The following is a 24984-nucleotide window of genomic DNA, read 5'->3' as shown; positions in this document are numbered from 1 at the left end:
GGGACTTAAGAACGACAAAATTTGCACGTCCTTTTAGGATAAGGATTATCAACCCCACTAGCACAACTGTAGCCAGGGGACCAGTTGAGTACACATCCAGAACAGTACTGACAACACAAAAGCAATATATACAAAGATGTAACAGATAACCGGGCGTGTACACTGGAAGACCAGTAAAAATTGTTTAACCAAACAGGTCGATGCAAGGCGGATTTTTTCCTTTCGGGAGTTCAGACCTACCACATAACAGTGTGCTTTAAAGAAGCCCTTGTCTTTTAGTTGCCCCCGCCTCACTTTTCAAGCAATTCCATTTTATCTGCCCTTGCAAATAATCCCCCCAGGGGCAAAATGGAGGCGGCCACTCCAAAAACGCAGAAATGAAAAAGTGTGCTCCCCAGATCTTCCGTTCCTTACTTTTACCTCCCAAACCTTGGCAGCCCGACTGAAACACAATCAAGTGTGGATCATACTTGCAGAGCGGAAGATTAGGGAGTACACAGCCCATCAGTGTACCAAGCTCCCCGATTAAAATCTTCTCTTACTCAACTTCTCCTGCATTTGAGATGCAACAGTAGCCTGTCAGATTACGTTTCTATTCTTCGGCCTCTTTGTGGTGAATCTGGCAGCACTGATGTGATGATTACCAGTTCAGCCAGAGATTCCTGAGACCTGGGGAGGGCGGGGTGGTGGTGGGGGGGGGGGGGGGGGGGGTTATTCACTGAGAGGATGAACCCAATGGGATTTAGTCAGCTTTAGATCAAACAGGAGAAAAGGATGAAGCAGAACCCCTGTCAAGGTGTTTGTGGGTAATTGTCAGTGGGAGGAAAATAAAGGATTGTAGATCATGTGTGTGATGTATTTGGGTTATTTCTCGCCACACACGTGAAGAAGTCAGGATTTCGACGAACAGTTTGGCAGTGCCCATTAAACAGATAAAGATCAATGATAAATTGTTCCCCGGAGCCTGAAGGGCAACAAAAAGTAGAGGGGAAAAATGCTGTCACACTGCAAACTAGCGTTAGCAGACAAAAAAAACTGCATGAGCCTCCTGCTCTCTCTCTCTCTCTCTGTCTGCTGCCTACCGAATCATGAATGATTCCTTCTCCCCCAAACAATCTACTCAGTAAGCCATCTGACGACTGTGCCCCCCTTCCCTCTTTCACCACACTCTTTCCTCTCCTTCCCAAATGTGCCCCCCTGACCCCTGAAAACAGCCCCCCCACCCCCACCTACACACACACACACACACACACAACCATCAGCTGTCAGGGCCTGCCTGTATCCCCCCCACCCCCCCCCTTTCCTCTTCGAAAAATGCACTGGGAGAGAGAGTCACCCAGGCAGGGGAGTGGGGGGGGTGAGGGCTGATTCAGGGGGCTTTTGACATGCTAATATGCTCAATGAGACTGCCTTCCCCATCCTCTTTTCCCAGCCAGGACTTCAAAGACAGGCTGCTATTCAAGGTGGAGGGGGGATGGGGGGAGCGCTGGTTTACTAAATAGCACCCTCCCCACACAACGCCATCCAGTGAAGACACCGCACAGACACAACATGAACTAAAGGCTGGTACGGAGGGGTGTGGAGGGTGGGGGGGGGGGGGGGTGGAAACCTGCGACAAGACATATTTTCTCAGCAGATGCCCTTGTCCAGGATGACTAATTACACAGTTCACATTTTAAATGTTATCCAGCCGCACAGCTGGATAGTCACTGAAGTGCTTCAGGTTGAGCGCCCTGTTCAAGGGCAAAAACTGGCAACCCACTGGGAAACAGAAACGTACCCACAACCCTCTCTGCCTGGGGGAAGGAGAGTTCAGCTCACACAGGTCTGTGCACGGCTTAACATGTCCACTGTGTAATGTGCCCTCACCATAAGATCCACGGCTAAATGGATGCGATAGAAAAAATAAGCATAAGCCAATAAGCTACAGCTGAAAGCCAACAAACAAAACGTTTTGATGTGCGTGAACGTGCAGGACTAGCTATTGAAACTGGAGTAAGATGACTTTTGGCAGAATGGGGGGGGGGGGGGCGAATATTTACTCAGTCACACTTCTAAAACAGTGTGATCCTTCCATGGATTACACATGTTTTAGGGAAAGAGCTGGCAGTGTAAGAGAAACGCAGGACTCGAAGATTGATGCCCAGGCAGGGATTCAAAGGAAAAGGAAAAGCATGCGAACCCTGCTGTAAGGATATCTGAAGCACTGCCATGCTGAGGACGGGCGGGACGACCCCCTGTGAGGTAGACCAGGCAAACAGAAAAGCTATCTCGTGGTATGCGGTTTCTTAAACCATAACAGCACGACAGAACGCATTTAACACCGAGGGCTACGTCATCGTCATGGTAACTGGCATGATTAAACCCAGAACCCTGAGCGCGCCTGAGAAAACGCTCTCTTTTTTCTTCTTCCCTAAAAATCCACAAACACCCTACTACTGTACCGAGGACCCCGGCGTTTATTCTTAAGCAAAATGCGGTGTGATGTTTGATCTGGCCGAGCGGTGCAAGAGAACAAGGCGCTGGGCATCGGACTCTCGCCTGACCGAGACTGGGGAAGCCCCTCCCTGTTCATGACCACTCTGAGTGAGCTTCTTAAACTTATAACATCTCAGTAAAAATTCAGCTACATTAGTCAATATCAGTAAATAGAGCAAAAAAAAAAAAAAAAAAACTAAAAAAAAACCCTGCAACAAAAGGGATCTGCGTCAAAAATGAATGCTAATGGCCGTTTGCACACGCCCAGTGTTTAACTATATGTGTTGGTTGGCCAGTGGAAAGGCCCTTGTTTCTGGCCTGGGAGACATGCCAGTGGTAATGTGCAGTTCAGTGGTATATTGGGGAGTATAGTGGTGGCAGAACAGTATAACGGCTAGGGAACTGGGCTTATAACTCGAAGGCTACTGATCTGATTCCCAGCTGGGGTACTGCCATTGTACCCTCAAGCAAAGTGCTTAAACAGAATTGCTTCAGTAAAACAACCAGCTGTATAAATGGATTGTATGTTTAAAAAAATGCAAGTCGCAGTGGATAATGGCATCTGCTAAATGCCAAAATGTAATGTTACATAAATACTCTGTTGAATCAGCACCATAGCCTTTCCAGCTAGTTGACAGTTATTAATGATCGTCACAGACAGAAAACCCACAATCTGATTTTAACACACTTCCACTGACAGTTCGGTTTTACTGTAGACTGTTAATTAACAACTGTAGCTCAAATGGACTCTCCCCCTCAAAGCCCCCCACCTCCCAAATCTCAACTCTTCTGTTATAGCTGCCGTTGCAAATTTTGGTTCAGTTTTGGAAAGTCCCTTGTCAGGCATGCTGGCAGGTTACTTATCTGTAATGGTGCCAATGGCCAAGTATAACACAGCCTCAAAGAGAGACAAAGAGAGTTTGAAAGCTTGTAAGAACATTCGAACACCCCCACCCCTGCCTTCACTTACCCCCTGTGGGGTAACCTGGTGACCCCTCTGGGACGAAGCCAGACAAAAGCCCAAATACAAGCATGAGTTGAGGGGGGTAGGGGGTGGGCAAACGTTAACCAGCAGTGTGGGTGTGGAGGTGTGACTGGCGGATCGTTTTCAGTCACTACGCTGGAAAACTTTGTAGCCAAGGTGCCAACAGCTGTGTGTGTAAACTAATGCGTGGGTGTGAGTGTGTGCGTGTGGGTGTGTATTGGTGGCAGTCACAGACAATAGGAGAAAACAGTACTATGCAGAATGTGGAACCAAACCGTTGAGCCAGGACAGTTAAAAGCAAAGCGTGTCTACCGCATGGAACTGCCTGCTTGCGGACAGCATACTGATAGTGTGTCAAGGGCATCCAGTCCTATGTAAACACTGGTCTGTAGACGAGCACTGCTCACAGAGAGGCTAGCCGTCAGAGCATTCTGATAACACCTGAAATGATGGCTGCTCCCCCCCTCCCCCTTCCTGCCGGCTAAAGCCACACAGCTGGCTAGGCTCTGCTCCCCCCCCCCCTCACCCCACCCCATTAATCACTCACACATCTGATGGGCCAGGAGCTGTGAGGGATGCTCTAAACCACAGGAGGTGCCACTGGTGGGCAGGGTGGGGTGGAGGAGAAAGACACACACATACCGATGCTGACACCTACATACAGGCACATAAACAAACACACGCCGACGCCAACACCTACACACACATGGGCACATAAACGCTCACACACCGATGCGAACACCTACACACACAGGCACATAAACCCCATATGCACACACACGCATTTGCTTGTATGCATACAGGCACACAAAAAAAACAAACAAAAAAAAAAACACACACACATACAGTCACGCACACAGGCACGCAAATTCAAAGTATTCAAATGCACACAAAATACTTGACTCGTATAATGTTTAGATGGGGAAAAGCTGCTGTGGCAATATAGAAGCATTGTTTTGGAACGAGTGGTAAACCAAAGGTCACAGGTTTTATTCCAGGCAGGGCACTGCCATTGCATCCTCCAGTAAGGTACATAACCTGAATTGCTTCAGTTTATATCCCGGAGTAAAAAATGGACACTGCACAAATATTTTTTTTGTTTCAGTTGCTATGGATAAGAGCATCTGCTGTAACATTCAGCGGATGCAATGGACATGGCGTCCCCATCATTCGTTTCATGTCTTACAAATGTGAGAACAGAAAGAGGAGGGTGGAGGGTGGCAGGGGGGAGGCAGCCCGCAGCTACAGAAGGAAGCTGTGTTTATTGTGCCGGAGGGATATGGGCACTGTGCACTCGCATTTCAGACAAACTATGCAAATCAGGACTGTGTGCTAGCCACCAAAGGACAATCTCTCTCTGTCCCTCTGTCTCTCTCTCCCGTCACTCTGCCTCGGTCTCTCTCTCTCTCTCCCCGACTTTCTCCCTCTGTCTCTCTGCCTCTGACTCTCACTCTCTCTCGGTCCCTCTCCCTCAGTCACTCTGCCTCTGTCTCTCTCTCTCTCCCCGACTTTCTCCCTCTGTCTCTCTGCCTCTGACTCTCTCTCTCCCTCAGTCTCTCTCCCTCCGTCACTCTGCCTCTGTCTCTCTCTCTCTCTCGGTCTCTCTCCCTGTCTCACTCTCTTCCTCTCCCTCAGTCTCTCTCCCTCCGTCTCTCTCATCTGTTCAAAGGGTGATAAGAAAAGTGGAGGGTTTTAAGTCCTTCAGAAGACAGGTGAAGTGCTGAAGGAGCACCTTCTAAGTGCCATGGTGAAAAAGTGTCCATTGCTTCATAATTTTGCACCGCCCACGCTAAAACAACACCTATGTCTGTTCTCTCCGACAAGACAGACACGTGTGGGCTCATATCATGCAGAAAACTCCAGGCTAATTCTGCATCATTTTCATGAGTGAATTGTCTCGCGTTTAAAATGGCTGAGCAGCGAATTTGAATTTTTCCTAATTTTTTTTTGTCTCTCTCCCTTGCTTTGACAGCTCTTTTCACTGACAGCATCTCTTAAACGCTGACAGGAAAAGTGGGGGTGGTCTTAAGCCGAAGCAGAGAGGAACCTGACAGGAATTAACATGTCTGCTTCCCATCACGTTAAAGCATAGGGGAGGGCCTTGAATATTCATGCTTTGGCTGCCACCGATGGAAGAAGCAGTCATTGTTTCGCACGACGGAAGGACAGGAAGACGACACTCATAGCGAAGCAAGAGGCCATACACACCTGCTCAAAATGAGCGGATACACACCAGCTCAAAATGGCACCATACACTCCTACTGCTAGCTAATGACCAGATATACACTCGCTAAAAATTACCCTATAGCCACCCGCCCAAAATGACCAGGAACCCACCTGCTCAAAATAAGCGGGTATATTCCTGTGGCATAATCAGTGTGGCCTAAATGGTTATTTTCCCCACTCGGTGAGGCAGGACAGTGATGGAAAGCAGAGTTCCGTAACAGCCAGTGCCAGGGACCTGCTCAGCTACTACCCTTTCCAGCGCCATCGGGATTAAACGGTTTTCCTGGATCAAACACATATTTTCCCATATAATCACTTCCACATTCTCTGGAGCGAGCTTTTGAACACAATTGCTCTGTTTTGTTCTCTGTTGTGTGTGCCTGTGTGTGTGTGTGTCTGTGTGTATATAATTGTTAGTGAAGCAGGGAAAGGCTCTCTGGCCTTGGCCTTGGTTATAACCTGGCTTGAGTGGATAAGAGAACCTGCCATCAGCACCAGACTGACAGCACCCAGGTGCCTGCATCTCATTGGCATTCATAGTGACACGGCGGTATCGACTGAGGCAATACATATCTGAGCATCACCAGCACCACACTCCGGCAGACGAGAACCAGCCAGGAATCGGCACCACCGGCTCCAGATTGAAAACAAAAAAAAAAAGGCACCTCTCAATCTCTTTTCTTCTCTGTCTTTCTCTCCCCGATTCTGCCCCTCCTCCACCCCTTTCTGTCTCCCTCTTCCTCTCTTGAAACTTGAACATGCCTGAATAACAACTTGGAAGACTTTAAACACAAATGGGCAATGTGTGATGTTAATGAGGAAGGGGATTTTGCTTTGACATGCCTTTTATATTTGACTCTGCGGTTTTCCTTTGTTTAAGGCTTTTTTTTGTGGGTTTCTTTTCTGTTTATGACAGAACGCTTATGCCTTTCCTGTTTATTTATGCTCTCATTGACAGCTGTTAGATAAAGAACTTTACTTTTGAAAGTCTCGCCCTTCTCCTCTCCTCTGTGTCCTTGCTGCCCTGGAAGAGCCCCAGCTGTCACTTTTGACGTCTTCATCTCGAATGGCCCTGACCCCCCCCGTCTGACGAGCGAGGAGGATGCTGACGAGACGTTAAACCTCTGACCTCCTGTAGTGTTTGTCCCATCGTGTGCCCCCCTCCTGCCCCTGCCCCCGTCCCCTCACCCCCGCCCCCGTCGTCTGCACAATGGGGGTATTGGGCGCCTCTCAGGGCCCCGGAACACCCCAAAGAGCCTCCTACACCACCCCCCACTCCAGTATCTCCACATAGAAGGTAAACCTCTCTCTTTGCACCCCCAACACGCACACACACACACACGCACAATGCTTCGAGCTTCTCCAGCTGTCAGCTTTAGGAAATATTAAATAGATCATCACTGCGTTTCAAGGCTGGGAGCGCAAACAACCTTTTAACCTCTCCCAACAGAGGAAGGGGCTGCCTAACACAACCTCCTCTGGGACTGGCCGATGGGCCAATCTGGCCCGGAGACCGCATGAGAATCAGAGTATATACACTGTCATAAACAGACACCCATTACATTACACACCCACGTATACTGACTCTACTGATACTCATTTCATAACAGATCCACATACACCAACACTACTGGCATGAGTTATATCACACAGACCCACATACGCCTACACTGCTGACGCAGGCTATACCAGAGATCAATATACACCCTCCGCATCATAAATCCACAAACTGACACTACTTACAGCTGTTACATCACAAACCCCTATAAACTACTGACATCTATTATTTTACATTACAGATCCAGATATACCAGTTACACTGCACAACATTGCCTATAACAGAATATACAACCATAATATCTATATAGTGAAATAAATCCTCTGACTCTGAATCCAATACAAATTATCTATGATGTATTGATTTAAATTGACTGGCCAGTCCAATTTAATAATTACACAGCTCGTATTAGCACACAAACCAATGCAATAAACTGCCAAAGAAAAATTCCCATGCTTCACGGTGACCTTTTGAGAAGGAAAAGTGAAATGGGCAATTAAAGCAAGTTGTGTTAAATCTCCATGTGAAAAGAGGCTCGCAGCGCACAGTGAGTTATGGCCTCTTATTGAGCACCAACAGAGCAGCACAGAACCTGGTCCTTCCTGCCCCTGGACAGAGAAAGAGGGCGGCATTCCTGGGAATCCCACCCCAAATCGACCCTCGTCAGCTCCGACCACCCCACGCCACCGCCAAGACTCCCACCTCCACCCACCGCAACCACGGACCCTAAATCACTAGTGGCGTTCATCATGCTGTTAGCCCCCTGAGCTAGCACTCCCACATAAATAAAATCAAGCGGTGTGGTCTGGCCTCTACTCCTGCTCATCCTCCTCACGCATTCATGCCCTCCAGGGCCGTCCCACTGGCTCTTTTGAGGGGGAAGCGCACATTAAGCCGTAAAAGTACCTACAGGACACTCATGACCTCGTGACTGCGTCTTGCCCCACCGGTGCTGAATGCTAAGGGTCGCAAAACACCAATGGTCTGAGGCAATGGACACCATGGACTCAGGAAAGGACACTACACTCGAGCACCAGCTCCCATCTGTCTCTCCGTTCCTCAGCTTCGACCCTCTCTTTTTGTATTTTTAGTGTTTACCCATTTCAGTACCAATTACTCACCCGGCTGAAAAGAGAAAAGTGGCCACACAAGAACGAATTGAAGTGGATTCTACTCATTAACAATAAAGAGTGGCAATGCAAGGCTGCTGTTCAGAATGAATAATCAGTGGTTATGACGGTTTTCATCAGCAAACCTCCCTGGGAGAAAGTTTCAAATCACAGTGGCCGATAATCAGATCCATTCCGTTTTGCAAACAGCAGTGCCTCTGGAGCTTTTTCCCCCCACGACCCTTTCAGTAAGCATCAATCTATGTTAATAGCCTGTTACTGAATGTAGGAATTTCTCCATTTCAACTTGCAAAAAACATCAATCAAAAAAATAAAAAATAAAAACAGAACTAATATCATTCTCACTAGAGGCATCTCTACCACATTTCAGCTCTCAAGACTATTTCAAGCCACTTCAGAACATCACTAGTGCAGCCATAATAAAGGGCCACACTTGAACTTACATGCGCTCCCAGTACTGAACTGAAGAGCTCTGCAGATACACCAGACCAATGAAGAATATCCAAAATATTCTTAATTAAATATATAGGGGTCATGGTGTCAGGTTATGCTTGTTCTTAGCAGTACAACACTTCCTTAGACTGATTCAACATCATGTGATGTTACTGGCTTGTAACCCATCCCCAAGTGGAGGATAACTTTCCCCACTATTTAGTTACTCACACTGATGTGTATGTCATTCAAAGCAAAGCAACACATGAATAAGCCAGTACATTATATATGGTGTTTACAGCCTTACCTTGGCAAGCCCCGCTGCGCACCTCGAACCCGGGGCTACAGAGGCAGTTCCCAATGGGCACCAGCCACTCGCCGTCCGCCCCGCAGTACATCTTGGGCACGTCCCGCTCCTCAGAGTTGTCGACGCAGGAGCCCCGCACCTCCACCAGGGAGGAGGTGTCGGCCCCGGTGACGGTGTCGGGGAACTGGGCCAGGTTGCGCACGGTCAGGGGGCACTTCTTGTAAAACACCCGGACGGACACCAGGGCGATGCAGGCGCCCACGTCCTGGAAGGCCAGGTAGAAGCCCTTCCGCGTCAGAGCCCCCACGTCCCGCACCTCCGTGTTCAGCTTCATGATGCGGTCGCCGATGTCCACCTGGGTGAAGCTCTCGTCGGCGGCCACCGTGTCTATCTTGGCGAACTGGCTCTCGCGGATGTAGCGCTCCTTGTCGGTGTTGGACTCGTAGTAGTAGAGGTTGAAGGTCTCCTTGCAGGTGCCCATCACGCCGGGCAGGCTGTTGCAGTCCCGCAGGGTGAACTTGATCTCGATGTAGACCCGCTGCGCCCCGCCGCGGGCGATCCAGTCAGTCCGGAGCCAGTTGTTCTGGCTGGGCTCCATCACGTTGCACACCTGGTAAGTGCGGATGGGCGTGTTCTTCTCATCCATGATACTGACCTCCTCCCACTGCCGGAGACACACACCCACACAGGCAAGAACATTATTATTATTATTACCACCTTAAATCTCAATTACAGCAAAATGTTGATTGTCTTAGGTAGAGTACACATTATACTATCTTTGAAAAAAATATACACATTTGAATGAAGTAAATTATCTTTGAAATCGCACGGATACATGCGTAGGTGTACCATGTTTATTCTTCAATTGTGGATTTCATTTTGTTTTTTTGTAGTTTCACTTCCCGTACGTCTTTTACGGAGAGCAAACCGATTTGCCACTTAATCAAGCAAACGTTTCCAACAAAGACATCGAAGCGATAACTTGAAGACGCAATCATTAGGCTACTTGTTTTTAGAGTGTTTTCAGATTCAAAGTTCATCCTAGTCCGACCGCCCCAAGAAAAGACCACAGCAGGTCGCGTAGCTCGTATGAATATTCTAACAGTGGGGGAAGTAATATACGAGTTCTCCATTTTCTTAATTCTTTAAAATAAACCGCAAACCGAGCTTTATCAACGACAACGCTGCACCTTTCCGCAATTATGGTGGGGGGTGGGTGCCAATTCCTTGCTGAATGCGCTCTTGTCGACATTGCCAGGCCCTGTCAATCACGCCGCTCTAGGCGATAATGCAGCAGGCACCAAGCAGCCCCATGCGGCACCATACCGCAGCGACGGGCCAAGTTCACAGATCAGCCAACTAAAGTGGTGAGTGAAGAATGAAAGGAGCAACGTTCCTTCTCACGCAAAAATATTTTAATGTAATGTATCGGTAGTATTTGTAATTTATGCAGTCTTTATGTGAATTAGGCTATATATGCAGTTCAGGCGATGTGTTAAAACTAGGGAAATGTAGCCCATTCGTTGTTTAAATGTTGACAGTATTCAAAAAGCTTTATTTAAAACAATGGGAAGCGGAGCCCGCAGGTCATAATAATAGCAGCTTTATAAAGGTTTGGTTTATTGTAGTAAACCTACACACGCGAATATGTTCGGCTTTTCAGTTTCCATTGTGGGCTATAACTGCCTACTAATATTTACAAACGCCCCCTAGAACCATGCGCAAACTGCATACACTTGCTCACACCTGTCGTAAGGAGGACATTTAAATTAAAGTGATCTATGAGCAATCGCCTGTTCGCCAAAATCACAGTCCAGAACATTTTTAGAATCATTCCATGTGGCAACATCCGCAGCACGGCTTCTTTCATGCCTCTCTCGGGGTTTTCTTAGCTCCCAAGTGATCGTACCTTTCAGGCGAAAGGATATAATGTTGCTCCACAAAAAGACTCAATTTACCGTCTATTCAGGCAATATGATACCCATACACACGATCTACCCCGTATCTGACCATTGCCGAGAGAGAGAAAGAACATAAAAGGCCTCTTTTCTCTCATTTTTGTCCTCGGGTGCAAGCTTCGTTTTATGTTCTGGGGGAATACTTACCCCACCTTCAGTTGGACTCGCAACCCATTTTAATTCCCCTTGTACTGTTCTGGAATCTAGCAACGTTACTGAAAAAGAAAGGATAGATAGGTCATGTTAAAACTTAATCACATTAAAGAAAATAGTAGCTAAATAAAGAACATCTTTAGGAAGCATTTTTTTCCTCAAACCGGCATTGAAACAATTCTCAAAACTGCTGTCCCGCACAGCCCATAATACTACCCTCAGTACCCATACCCGTGGTAATTAGAGTAGGCCTGTGTTATCCTTTAGTCTACGTATAATAATGATGATAATAATAATAATAATAATAATAATAATAATAATTTAAAAAATAATAATAACAACGGCATTTTTGCTTTAGTAATCATTACGAAAACATTAATTATGCAGAGCTATGTGAATGTTACTGTAGAATAAATGAAGAAATTATGAAGCTTATATTATGAAACTATTCATAATATAAATATTATAAAGAAAATTAACACATTATTTATTGATTTAAGAAAGGTAGAAAAATAATAAATTAAAACCTGGAAGAGTTTAGGTTTAGGGACACCAGAGGCCTATCAACCCGAGTTACACATTCGGAAAGTAATCGTGTCCAAAATCCACCAACTGCTCAACGACACTTTACCGTAGTTTCTTGGGGCATTTAGCGCCGAGAAATTCTTATTCTATGCAGTTTGTTAGGAAAAAACAATACACTGTTCCAAGTCTAGTAAAGGGAACATAACATTAATTAATAAATATGTAGTTTGTGTAAATGTAAGTGAGATACTAAAAGAACAGAGCTGTTACCGCGACCTCAATGTTTTGTACAACCATACGTTTTGGAAGTCTCAAGCTTTGTTTGTTAGGAAAATCCTAACCTAGATCTACATTGTGTCAGTGAAAATTGAGGTAATCAGTTAACCACAGTGTGGTTCGGGTATAGCTTCTTCCGACTTAATATATGCAGCAAACAAAAGTCAAATTATCGTGCGTCTGGAGGCATGAGGTATGCTATGCGGGGTCCCTAACAACATTTTCGAAAAGCAAAACAGTCGTGTCGAAGAAAGTACAATATGAACTCACCCGAGTGCCAATTCAAGTCATTATGAGGCAAATTGTATTGGTTAAAATCCAATTAAAACGATTTAATCAATACCAGATTTCGTGTGGTCGGTGTATACATTTAACCAAATATAGTTTCCAAAAAGGCACCGGAGAGCTACTCAACACAATTTTACCACTAATAAAATAAGGGGTTGTTGATCAAATGAGACATCTTAAAAAGGCACTGGAGCGTCCCAAATGCGCATCCGAAAGCTATGCTTATTTTGGGACCTCGACTCCTACTTCAGACACGCATTTTAGCTATTACAGGTTAGCAGTCCCCACTGCAGTAGCCTTCGCTGGAAAGTGGAAATTGTGGCTCCGTGCAACCGTGAATCAGCCTACTTCCATCGAGTATTTTTGCAGCAATTAAAACCTACACATGTAATGAGTACACGACGAAGTGACCATTTAATCCCTAAACTTGTGAAATGTTGCTTCACATCTTCCCAAGCAAGTTGGATGACACGAAAGCAGACTCAATGCACGAAGTCGCGCATAATTCTTCAGAACTAACTAAGAAAAAAGAAAAATATCCCAAGATAGTACACTTCCTTCCATCTCCTTACCTTCATTTGGAGGATATATCCGTGCTGAATAAACAAATGTTGAAATCCAGATCAGGACAGAAGCTGCCGTGTGGCGCACAGTGAAAGCCATTCGTTCTGTTGTTGTGTGTCTCTTGCGCTGTGCGGCACGGTTGCTGCCTATCCTTTCTCCTCGTAGAGTGTTTGAGATTGAAGTGAAGAGCTCCGTACTAACTGCCTAATCAGGGGGCGTCTCTCTCTCTCTCTCTCTCTCTCTCTCTCTCTCTCTCTCTCTCTCTCTCTCTCTCTCTCTCTCTCTCTCTCCGATGCAAGTCTGTTGAAATACAAAAAGCGAAGAAACATAAAGTCTCCATTATTGAAAATTTAACACTTTGTCTTCATGTTGCAAAGATAACAATTCCATAAACACGGTATCAATATATATAACATAACAACGATTATTTTATTATTAACACTTTTAATTCATATTCATTATTGGTCATACACATATTGTAAATGTATTGTTCATGACACGAATATGGCACAGCCTAAAAGTAAATCAAATTTATGAATATAATTAATGTTTCGTAAGACCAATGCTAGTTCTTTCGAGATACATTTTGTGAACAAACACACTTACACCAAGAACAACAACAACAGTGGGTTGTTACGTTCAATCAAATAGAACAAACATTTTTCCCACACTGTGCACCAGCGAGTTGTTAAAGTCACCTACATGGCAAAATGTCTTGACACTACGTCGCCACCTAGCGGGTTCCCATTCCTGTGGAATTACAAACGAAAATAGCAGCGTCTGTGTCAATATTTATCGCCGAACTTCTGAAGGACTGGGCCTACACGCACTGGCGTCGCCAATGAAGACACATTTTGGCGTGTAACTGGAATGGTGGTGGGTGCGATGTGTCTAAAATGCTTCTTTTTGCTCTCTTTGAGATAGAACGTTGTTTTACAGCTTAGATGAATTCTGGGATTTCAGGCCACTCGCGTTCAGATAGGTAGCCTATAACATGTAGCAATAAGGACAGAACAATACTACTAAATGGACTACTAGAAATTGTTTAATCGAGCTCTCTGGATATTTTTTAAACCGAGTCTACATTCACGCTATCATTAGAGCAGATCAAAATTTTAAATTGCTTGAATTGTTTATGACCAGTTTTTTCCTGAATGTTAACAACAATCTGTCGTTTCAACGCTTTTGTGGATCATTTTTAAAATGTAACCAACTTGACACCTATCCTCCATAATGTTTGTCCACGACTAAATGATAATCATCGGGGGATGTTGCCAGTAATTTGCATAGGACACACTTGGCATGTTTTTGTGACTTTGACAAAACTTGTTTGGACAACAAAACGCTCTCAAAAGGCAATCCGACCAGAATCATTCCCATGCTTCCTACTTGCATTGTCGTGCTAGAACTGAGATTCGATGTTATAGGGTGCAGTGAGTTTTAACCTAGGTGCGCTCCCTCTGTTTTATAAATAGTTGTCGGTAATTTACGATACAATACAACCAAACTGGTGGGACTTTTATTGCTATAATTCCTCATGTTAAACATTCTTATTGTGAATTTGTTATAATACCCTTAACAGTGATTGCTCTTGATGCTAGAAACAAATGACAAACACTTTTTGTCATTTGTTTCTTTTTTGTGGCATCTTTGTTTTTATATTTTCATTTCTTAGTATTTTTTTACGCGGAGCTCTTGGTGGAAAAAATGGAAACATTCTGGCTATCGAAAAGCAGGATTTGGCAGCATTTGAGTGAAGTGCATTGGCGATCTCATTCTTTTTTCACTTTTTGAAGCTGACAGCTGCAACCTAACTCACTTTCTTTCTGTCAAATGATTTCTGCGAGGTCTAAATTTCTCCCTTGCTCACGTCCACCTACGCCAGACTTGACACTTTCCTGTAGTGGGCATCCGTGGCCCCCAGCACTTTTAAAAGGTTACACGCTCTCCCCGGAGATTTTCACCAAAAGTACACAACTCCTACAAAGAATTAGGCTGCGTAATGCTGTTCTATACAGTGTAATACTGTGATTTTAGATGCGATGTAATCATTTGTTTGCAATGCCGGTTTATTTCGATTTTGTCTAAAACCGATTTAGACAAAATAATCTGCTAAATTAATACAGGATAATATTCAAAGAAAATTATGTTTGTTCCTGTACTTAATTATTTATTTTAAGGGTGAAGATATTGAAGTGTATGTTTTGGAAACGGCCAGCCACTTAATGCCTGATGTCCTTAGCAGATCTCGTATACAGTATATACACTCAGTGGCCACTTTATTAGGTACACATATCTAGTACCAGGTCGGACCCCATTTTGCTTCTAGAACAGCCTAGATTCTTTTCATGGCTTGGATCCAAGTGCTGGAAACATTCCTAAGGGAATGGTCCACACTGACTCAATAGCATCACAGTTCCTGAAAATTTTTTTTCTGAACTTACCATCTGCACGTCACAGCAGAATTTGAGATTCAGCAGACCAGCAACATTTTTTCCAATCTTCTGTTGTCCAGTTTGGTGATCACATGCCCACGGTGCCCTCATCTTCCTGTTCTTAGCTGACAGTAGTGGAACCTAGCATGGTCTTCTGCTACTGTAGTCAATCTGCTTCAATGGTTGATGCATTGTACATTCAGAGATGCCGTTCTGCACACCACTGTTGTATCCAGATGTTATGTCAGCGTTTGTGGCCTTTCTGTTATCTTGAATGAGTCCCATTTTCCTCTGACCTCTCTCATGAGTAAGGTGTTTTCACACACGGAACTGCTGCTCAATAGATGTTTTTTGTTTATTCCACCATTCTCTGTAAATTCCAGAAAAGTGGTGGGCAGTTCCATTACTTGAAGGCTGCTGTATGTGTAGGTTTTGTTTACCCTGGCTAAAGGAGCGAATTGGCTGTATACACCAACACTGGTTCACTTATAGATTAGGCCACAGTAAAATGTTTCATATAGTGACAAAAGAACAGTCTTCAGCTGTCATGTGCTTACCAAGAAATGCTGCTATCGTGTCAGATGGCATACATGTTAGGGATAATTAAGTAATTAAGGCCAGACGTTGGCATGAAAAGCAGAAACAGATATGACCCTTCTTGCCCACCTCTGCTCTAGAAACTGTAGTGTATGAAAATTCCCAGAATGGCAGGCGTTTCTCCACGTCTGGCACCAACAATCATTCCATGATCAAAGTCGCTTAGGTCACATGTCTTGCCCATTCTAATGTTTGGTTGAACAACAGCTAAACCTCTTCACCATGTCTGCATGCTTAATATGTATTGAGTCTCATCCACATGATTCACCGTTTTGAGGAGCAGGTTATTTGCATTAACGAGCAGGTGTAACCCAATAAAGTGGTCGTAGGGTGTAAGTAAGGCAAGATGCCGCAATGATTGAAAGATGAAGGATGTCCAAATATGGGGCCCGCGTAGGCGTACGAGACACAGCATTCCAACCGCCCACACTTTGAGGTTCAGAGACGCGGCCGATTCGAAAGCAAAATAAGATGCATAATTGTCGCTTGCCATCTCGGCGTAGGTGTTAAAATGTAGAGCACAGCATCTGTCATTGAGAAAACATAAATCTGAAATGTGTTTTGGGTGGTGCAAGCGAGGGTGGCGTTGGCTGGATGTGGGAAATGAATAGACGTCCTGTGATTTATTTATTTATTTATTTATATTTTTTATTTTTTCCAAAATGCACCAGGCAATTAAAACAACTGCGCACTACAACAAAGAAACAATTTTCTTTCCCTTTTATCTATAAAATAAAATAAAAAAGACTATTTAACTTGGACATATTTAACAGCATTGTATGGCTTGTTTCATATTTTTATCAAACGTGGGATAGTTGTCAAAATGACAAAGTATTCATAAGTAATGAATATACTAGCAAGGTCAAGCTTTTTTGCCTTAGGTATGTATGGATGTTCAGTTTTTATATCTGTACAAATGTCACCATATGGAATTCAGTAATAATTTATTCCTTACTAATAATAATAATAATAATATACTGGTATTGTTGTTTTTTTATTCATAGTTATGATCAATCAGGTATCACAGTTACATATTGTAGTTTAGCTTGATTATAAGTTTCACGGATCAGTTCACTGAAGTGGATCTGTAGTGGGAAGGAAGTGATTCTCTGGATCTGAGAGTTTGAATCAGTAATTATTAGATATGCCGTGGGAAAAACTTCTTTTTTCTCCATGTTATTGTTAATATGTTGATTTTCTTGCCATATCTCTGGTTACTGGTTATCGTTGAGTTACCGATGTCATTCGTGCGGTAAAATGTATTAGCCCTGGGTATTAGCCCAAAAATAATTTTCTGGTACCACTCCATGAGAAAAATGTTTTAGTACTTTCTTGGTTTATATTCTACTGCGTTCATGGATTTCATATTAAACCCATGTGGAAGAAAAAAAATCTTTCTATGGTAATTCTTTAACATGCAACCATGAGAAGTTGATACAACTTTCAAATGAATGCATCTGTTATGTGTGCAGTATGTTTGTTTTATGCTATTCTAGGGTGAAATGTGAAACGTCCAAGCAGTAGCTTTATAGAAACACAAAATTGCATTTGCTGAAGGGGCAGGTGACCTTTTTCTAAACATTTTAAAACATGGTTGCCAGGGCTGTAATCTTGTTACTTTGCGGGGGTTCAGTTGCCTCACCAAAACCGTCCTGGCCGCTACGTTGACCCCTGATGGAGCATCTGGCGGCTCGGGACAGCAGCAGTCAACATCGATTGTGCGTACATGTGATGTGATGAATGGCGGTTTTTGGACTCGCACAAATGGCCGCGCCTTCACAAAGCAGCCGATTAGCGGGAGAGGTGGGGGCAGGGTGAAAGCGGGCGAGCTGGGCCAATGAGAACGCAGCTCGGTGGGCGTGGCCTCTCGAGCGTTGGCACCAGTGGGCGGTGATGCTGACACCGAGGGCACGGCGTCACGTCCCGGCCGTTGTTTTCGGCCTTTCCTGTGACAGCTTTTTTTGATTGATGACCTTCGGATCATTCTCCATTCGCTCGCCGCAATTCTCGGCTTCGCTGAAAGAATTACCTCAAGGGAGCGTCCGCCCCCACGCCACTTTTTTTTATTTAAGAAGCCCCAGATGGCATCTTCCTACACTTCTATACTCTCTGTATGGCGGGATGACCCGTCCCCCCCCCCCCCCGGGGGGCCGTGGGCAGCCTTTAATTGCCAACTCATCCCCTCCCCTCCCCCTTCGCTTTACCCCCAGACCCCAAAACCCATCCACGTCCTCCTCTTTCTGTGTGTCCTGAAAGTCGATCTCCACAAATGGCAGAGAAAGGCTATCCTCCAAAATAAGGATGACCGACCAGCAGAACACAACGTCCTGCTTATCATGCACCGCACAGCTTTTAAGCCAAAGGTCGCCTGTGGCAACTCTTTTTGTGATAGCCGCAGTTTACCCTTAGATTGTCCGTATGCGTGCTCTCGTAATGCCCGTGATTTAAAGGGACGGGGGCCGTGGGTCGCACCGCAAGTACTGCAGAGAAATCACCAGAGCGGTGCGAACGCAGCAGGGCGGCAGGAAAAAGCTCCATTACGGGCGATAACGGGATGCCCAGAGATAATCGCTCATTGGCGTGCAAGTCCTGTTACTCGGCTCTGCTGCGACGCTGTTGTCCCGTTGTGAGAATGCTGCGTGTCGGAGGAGCCTTGTCCAATGGGGAGACAATGGCGATTGTGCTGTGGGGGACAGTAGGAGCTCCGGGGAGTCTGTGCGTGGGCGTCTGAAATGGGAAACTGAAGAGGGGGAGCAGAATTTCGCTACTGCCGCTGCTGCTGGAGGCTGCTGCCGAAATGTTCTGTCTCAGCTCAAAATGGCCGCATACTAATTACTTACGAAAGGAAGTCACAAATGCGCTCCCACTCCACGCATGTGCAGCGGGGTGCTCTTTTCAAGGTTTTCTATGAGGTGGTCATCAGAGAGTCAGAAGAGGGAGCAGCAAGAATAGTAGTCGTTTACGGGAAAGAGAGGGAGGTGTTGTGTTCACACAGTTGAAACGACGACAGCACCAAAAATACCAAACAAAGCACACTTCCTCAAGGCTCCCTTCCCCAGTCCACGCAACCCATCATCTCAAGTGATTCTCAAATTTTATTTTATTTTTTTCATTAAAAAACCCTCTTCTGTTGGGTGTTTAGCCATACAGGTTTAAGCTGTGTGATTTACCCAACTTATATTTTACATGCTATACATTTATACAGCTTGATGTTTGCTGCATCAATTCAGGTTAAGTACCTTGCCCAAGGGTACAACAGGTGTACTCCATCTGGGATTACAAACTGCAGCCTCTGAGTTTGAAGCTGATTCCCATAACCATTGTACTACACTGCTTGCAACAGGATGGGAAATCACAGAACTGGATGTGGATGACTCCTCATGATATTGGTCTAATATTTATTTATTTAATTTTTAAATGTTTTATTTATTTATGTGGAAATACGGGATTGGCTGAGCTAATGAGCAAGCAAAGAGCATAATACTGCCAGTACGGAGATAATTATCCCTTCCGTGAACACACTATTAACAGATACAGATACCCCATCCATGTACAAAAGAGCATTCATTTCAGTTTGTAACAGTTTGTAACAGATACAGGTACAGAACCGGTTTATCTAAATGCCTAGTACACAGTGTACTATTTTCACCCCAGTTCAACTCTTTAAATTTAGTTTGCTATGAGTTGGTTACAACTTTGTTGAATTCAGCCCATGTTTCTAAAAAATACATTGCCTTAACAGCTTAACTCTTGTACTGTCTCCAGCATCCAGATGGCTCATGGATATCAAACAGTTCTGAAATTTCCAACACCAATATCTGTTCCCTGAAGGGACTTCCGTCAGCCAATGATAAATAACCATTCAATAGTTTCTCTCGTAAAAAAATATCACTAAGCTGTAAATGCTCTGTAAATGACAAACACGTGCTTTGACATTCGTATGCTGGGCAGAAGTGAAGGTTGAGTTGCATAGGAACTTTGAGTTATGAAACCATAATATGGATTCATTGGAAATAGAAAACTGTTTAACAGAACCAGCTGGTGGCTCTGTGTTTCATGGTTAGTGCTAGGTACACATGACCAGATTTATTGTTATTTATTATTTATTTAATTGAATACCTACTAACGTTCATTTTTGTATCTTCATACACCAATGTTTGATGCTTGGTGGCAACTGAAAGTAACTTAAGGAATGACAAACTGAACAAACTCTAGACATCAGAATGAAAGGTGGGTATATTTGAAACAGCAGGGTTTCTTCAATTAATATTTGTCAGTTACCTTGCTCACAGCATACCACAACATAAGACAAAATACAACACCTACGGTAGCATTAAATAATCATGTTTTTGATGCCAGAATTATATCTTTTAGAGAAAATGGGCACTTGTACTAATGTTAACAGTATGATATTTGCCGATTATACACATAAAAACTGAACCTTATGTATCCATAGAATTGAGGCACTGAATATTTGTAGTGGTGTGCGACTTTGAAAAATTGGCTTCACAGATCCCATATCTTTTTTTCAATGTTTTAAAGCAAGGTTGGTTAGAGGCCCACTCAGAAGAGACAAGCCATGGTAGACCCAGAACCTTTTGTGTTTTTGATGTTCTATACAGCTTTCGTTTATTCAAGGTGCATATATTTTTATTTTTCCTTATCTGTCCTATATTTATGCAGATGAGTACCGCTGAGACAGAGGTGTTCTCTTGAGTGGAGCCCCAGTTATAAATCCTGCTAAGCCTTTTCATTGCCTTGTAGGGCAGCATGGGTGATTAGCGTGTGGCTCCCTGTGGCTCCGAATCCTTTGCTGTACGTTTCCAAAGCCCGTGTGGAGCGCCAGCACTGCTCCGTTCTTTCCGCAGTGGCCCTGTCCACTCTTTACGTGCGCTGCCCGAGAAGCAATTTGTACTCGCCTTCAAAGTGCGGTGGAAATTCACCACTCACCGTTTAGGGCTATTAAGGCTTCTTTATTACATTCACGCATGGAGAGATCTCTATGCTTACTGTAGGAGTGCAAAGCATCTCTGGGGGGAGAGGGCAAATACAAGCTCTTTACAGTAAAGTTGAAGCGGTCGAAAGGATGGTGCTACGGACAGTTCAAAAGGCCGGTTGCTGTTAAGACGGGTGGATAAACCACAGAAGTTTTACTTCTTGGTAAAAACACAATTTATACTCATCCTGTATCTGTAGATATGTATGCCAAAGTTCATCTAGAGGACAGTGTTTTCTCTCTTCTTCTTTCTTTGTTCACTGTGTTACACAATCAGCAGATGCATTAAACTTCCACAAAAGGATATACATTGTTCCACTGCTGCTGTGTGGCCCTTGGGTTGAACCTGGCACCTGAACATTGTTTGCAGCGTAGGACTTAACAAGGATCAGGTTCTGAATTGCCCTGATTAAGAAACCATCTGGCCCTGCCATGTTCATGGACGTGAACATCTGCAATTTAACCTCCCTATTACAAAAGACTGTTTCCTTAAATTTGTCATGGGAATATCCTTTGTATTACTTGACACTATAATGTGAATCACAACCTGAGAAAAAACGGGGAAACTCGTGTTTAAAGTTTTATTTTATTTTATATATTTTTTACATTGTGGGACTCTTTCAACCACTGTGAAGTGGTCTTTCATTTTCAAATGTTCTGAAGGAAACAAAGCTGAAAATACAACAGCCCACGCTCTGGTTGAGTTTAGTCTGTCTGTTCATCGCATCTGTGTGTTATCATGTTCTCAGTAATGGTAACATGCACTAGTACCCCAGAGTTCCCTATGGTGTTTTGACCCGTCTGTTTCGTGATTCAAACATCCTCTTCGGAAACACAACTCCTGACAAATTCCTTGCAAAGCCAAAAGCCCATATTGATCGGAACCGCGGTGAGTCCAAATACACCACGGCGATCTGTGCCAAGCAAGCTCTTGGTAATCAAGCGCAGTAATTCTATTCCGTGGTGTGTGCTGGGCGGAAACACAAGGGTCTCGATGTTCCCCTGCGGCAGAGCCCCTGCCGTTTCAATATCACAGTGACTCCGTCGGACTGGCGGTTTTGCGGTGATTCGGCTGTAACTGTGATGTTTTTTTTCTTTCTTTCTTGAGAAGACAGGAGAAAAGAGGAGAAGTTTGTCATTGTCTGTGTCACCGTGCATGTGTAAGCCTATCAACAGTCAGGGAGGGGCCTGAGGGAGAGTCGCGACCGCACCATTTAAAGCAGAGCCTTAGCTTACTTCCCCTTCCGCTTTAATGCGTAAACACTTGAGAGATCTGCGCCCGAACTCCAGCCTGAGCGGTACAAAGATGTGGTCGGAGCTGAGGAAGGGGGGGGGGGGGGGGGGGGGGCGGCTTTCGAGTGATGAGAGGGAGGGTGCGGAACAGCGTGTGGTGCGATCTTTGTGACGCCGTTGACGCATCGGCGGCGGGGCACTGCATCCCACGCCGTCTGTACGCCCACATCCTCTGCCCGCGCAAACGCACGCACTGATTCCCGTTGCCATTTGCTCTTTGCCCATTCAGCTGTCTCTTAAATTGGCACTGTTCTGTAAATATGAATTCGCGCTCTCCAGTGCTCTGCTTGTATCCAGCTTAGCATAGAATTCTCAGACTTTTTAATCAAGTGTGAAATTTGCTCTCTCTTACATTACGGTGCTAAATTCAGCCACAGCTCTGGCCTGAGATGAACGCGCACCACTGATTCTTCCCTCTCCTGACCCCTGGAAAAGGGACACGCTGTTGACCTAATGCATCTAATTGACCTCACGCGGCGTTCAGATGGTGGTATAGAGTTCCCGTTTGATGAGCCATGCAGATATCCAGGTGTGGACAGCTGAAACTGCCTGTTAATTGTGGTGTACCGCTGTCTCTAGGACAGAGGAGGCTTTGGATGGTGGGGAGGGGTTAAGAGATGGTTTGAGGGCACTGTTATCAACATCAATGAGAGCGGGGCCATCGACATGGACGGTCGCTGTGAGGCTCAACGGGCAGGTTCTGTTCCTTCCTGCCGATTCTTGGAAACAGGTGCCTGTGAGCACAAAGCATTCTGTCCCCTGCACCGTGGGTCACAGCACAGCCTGGGGGGTTTCTCCAGATACCTGTGTCGCCATAGAAACGCCCCCCCCCCTCCCCCCTCAACACCATTGAGCATTGTCCACCACCTCCCGCGGTTCCCACTGCCACAGGGAATATCAATGCCCCCTCCACCCTCCTCCACTTCACTTAACAGTGATTTCTGTACCTGCAGGAGATGGGTTGATGGCCCTCATATGCTATGGGTCACTGGATGGCAAAGATGAACCTTTTAATGTGCAGACCTCTGAACTCTCAGGGAATTGGGGAGGTCAGCATATGTGCACCTCTGTGCACTTAAAAAAGGCATTGTTCAGGCAAAATCACTGAAACGTTTCAGGGAGAAGGCCTTTTGCTCTTCAGTCAGAAAAAAACTGGGAGATTCTCTCCTTGTGTCTAAGGTTTTCTGTTAATATATCCCTTGAAATTACATTAGTAGAGAAGTTGAAGTGTCTCTCTGAATGGGGTTCTTTGGTCTATGTTTAATTGTCCCTCTGTGTCTATGTGAAACTGTAAGTGATATCTGTAACACAACACAGCTGCTGCTTACGATCACACCTCATCCTTCACTGATCTTCCCTCTCACTTATTCATTAATCATGAAAAAAGTGATAATTGGAGGGGCAGTTTACAAGTTTTGTTTACAAAGTCTTGGAGAGAAACTTTGTCTCTGGTGCCTCAAGTCAGACTTACTTGCTCTCAAAGGTATCTTGGGATGATGGATTTTTCCAAGTCTGTGTAACTCTCTTGAAATTTGAACAATAATAGACACCAGGCTAATTCTGTCCAATGTGCATTGCTCTGTACTCTGTATGCACTTGTACTGTAAATATTACCTACTGCAATTGTTTGAACTGAATTAAAGAAAAGTGTCAAGGTTTTTAATTGTTATTTGAATTTCAACATTGTTTATTTGTAATGAAAAGGCTTGCTCTCTCTCTTTCTCTCTCACTCTCACACACACATACACACTAGAACACCTACAATGATGCATACAACTCTTTCCAGTTGCGGTGCTAGTCTGCATCCTTATTTGGGTATCAAACTGAACGCAGGGGTTCTAGTTTCAGTCTGAACTGCTGGGATTTTAATGTCGGAGTGGAATTTTCTGGAAGCTGAATAACAAATGATGGCTGTCAGTTTCCCTGTGTGATGTTCCCTCTGTCGCACTGTTCCTCAGACTCTGAAAGTTTCTGGCAGTTTCTGCGGTGACTGTTGAAGTGACAGGACGGCAGGGGCCTGCGGGGGTCCGTCTCTGTAATTAACGTACTGATTCAGCCGAGGACTCGCTGTGGTGCATGGGACTGCAGCAGAGGGACGGCTGGGAGCCATTTTCTCAATTAGACTGGATTTAACATTTCTACACCGCGCTCTGCCCGAAACACGGTCACCCGAGGGGTGGGGATTTCTGAAGAACAGCAGGACACAAGGGAACCTGGGGGTGAGGGGTAGAGGAGTGGAGGGCGGAGTAAATCGAGTGCACATCCTCCTGCCCCCCCCCCCCCCCCCCCTCCCCCTCCATCTCACACGCCCCCCAGCCTCGCTTCCATCCATCATCTTCAGCAGGCTGCCAGGTGACGGGGTGGAAGCAGCCGTACGCCGATGTGACCTCACTTCCTCTACTGGGCAGGTCAAGTTTATGGGGACATGACAGGAGTGAATTGTTTTGACCAAATCAAGATCGCCATAGCTGCACCAATAAGGATTGTTATTCATGATGTCAGATCCTGTTTCTGTACCCGCTGAGTTTTGGCCCTTGTTTTTATGTAGGTTTTGTATGCTGTGCTCAGAACCAGCTCAAACAAATGAGTCAAAGCAGCCAATATTAATATCATGTTTCTATTTCTTTTTGAGGAATGATCTCATATCCATTTTAAGTTTGTTTCAGAATCAGACAAATTGGAATGAGAAGTGGTGAGGCCACAAAGTGGGATGTATCTTTTTGCGTATTGCTAATTGTTGGTTGGTTTGACAAACTTTACATTTGTTGATTATAAAATGGGCC

At 44.9% G+C, this 24984-nt stretch overlaps 1 protein-coding gene across 1 annotated transcript in view; it reads right to left on the bottom strand.

Moving 5' to 3' along the window:
- epha4a (eph receptor A4a) overlaps positions 1–13083 on the bottom strand; it is a 42542-nt gene extending 29459 nt beyond the window's left edge. The window contains exons 1-3 of the mRNA XM_035423130.1: positions 12889–13083; positions 11222–11289; positions 9117–9780 (exon numbers count right to left, since the gene is read on the bottom strand). Coding sequence (XP_035279021.1) covers positions 9117–9780; positions 11222–11289; positions 12889–12979 — 823 coding nt within the window. The 5' untranslated portion in view covers positions 12980–13083. The remainder of the gene's footprint in view (positions 1–9116; positions 9781–11221; positions 11290–12888) is intronic.
- Between the last annotated feature and the right edge of the window lie 11901 nt (positions 13084–24984).

Source organism: Anguilla anguilla, chromosome 6, assembly GCF_013347855.1.
Source record: "Anguilla anguilla isolate fAngAng1 chromosome 6, fAngAng1.pri, whole genome shotgun sequence".
Classification (NCBI taxonomy): domain Eukaryota; kingdom Metazoa; phylum Chordata; class Actinopteri; order Anguilliformes; family Anguillidae; genus Anguilla; species Anguilla anguilla.
Note: the sequence above shows the minus strand (reverse complement) of the source record. Positions and strands in the feature narration are given on the sequence as shown.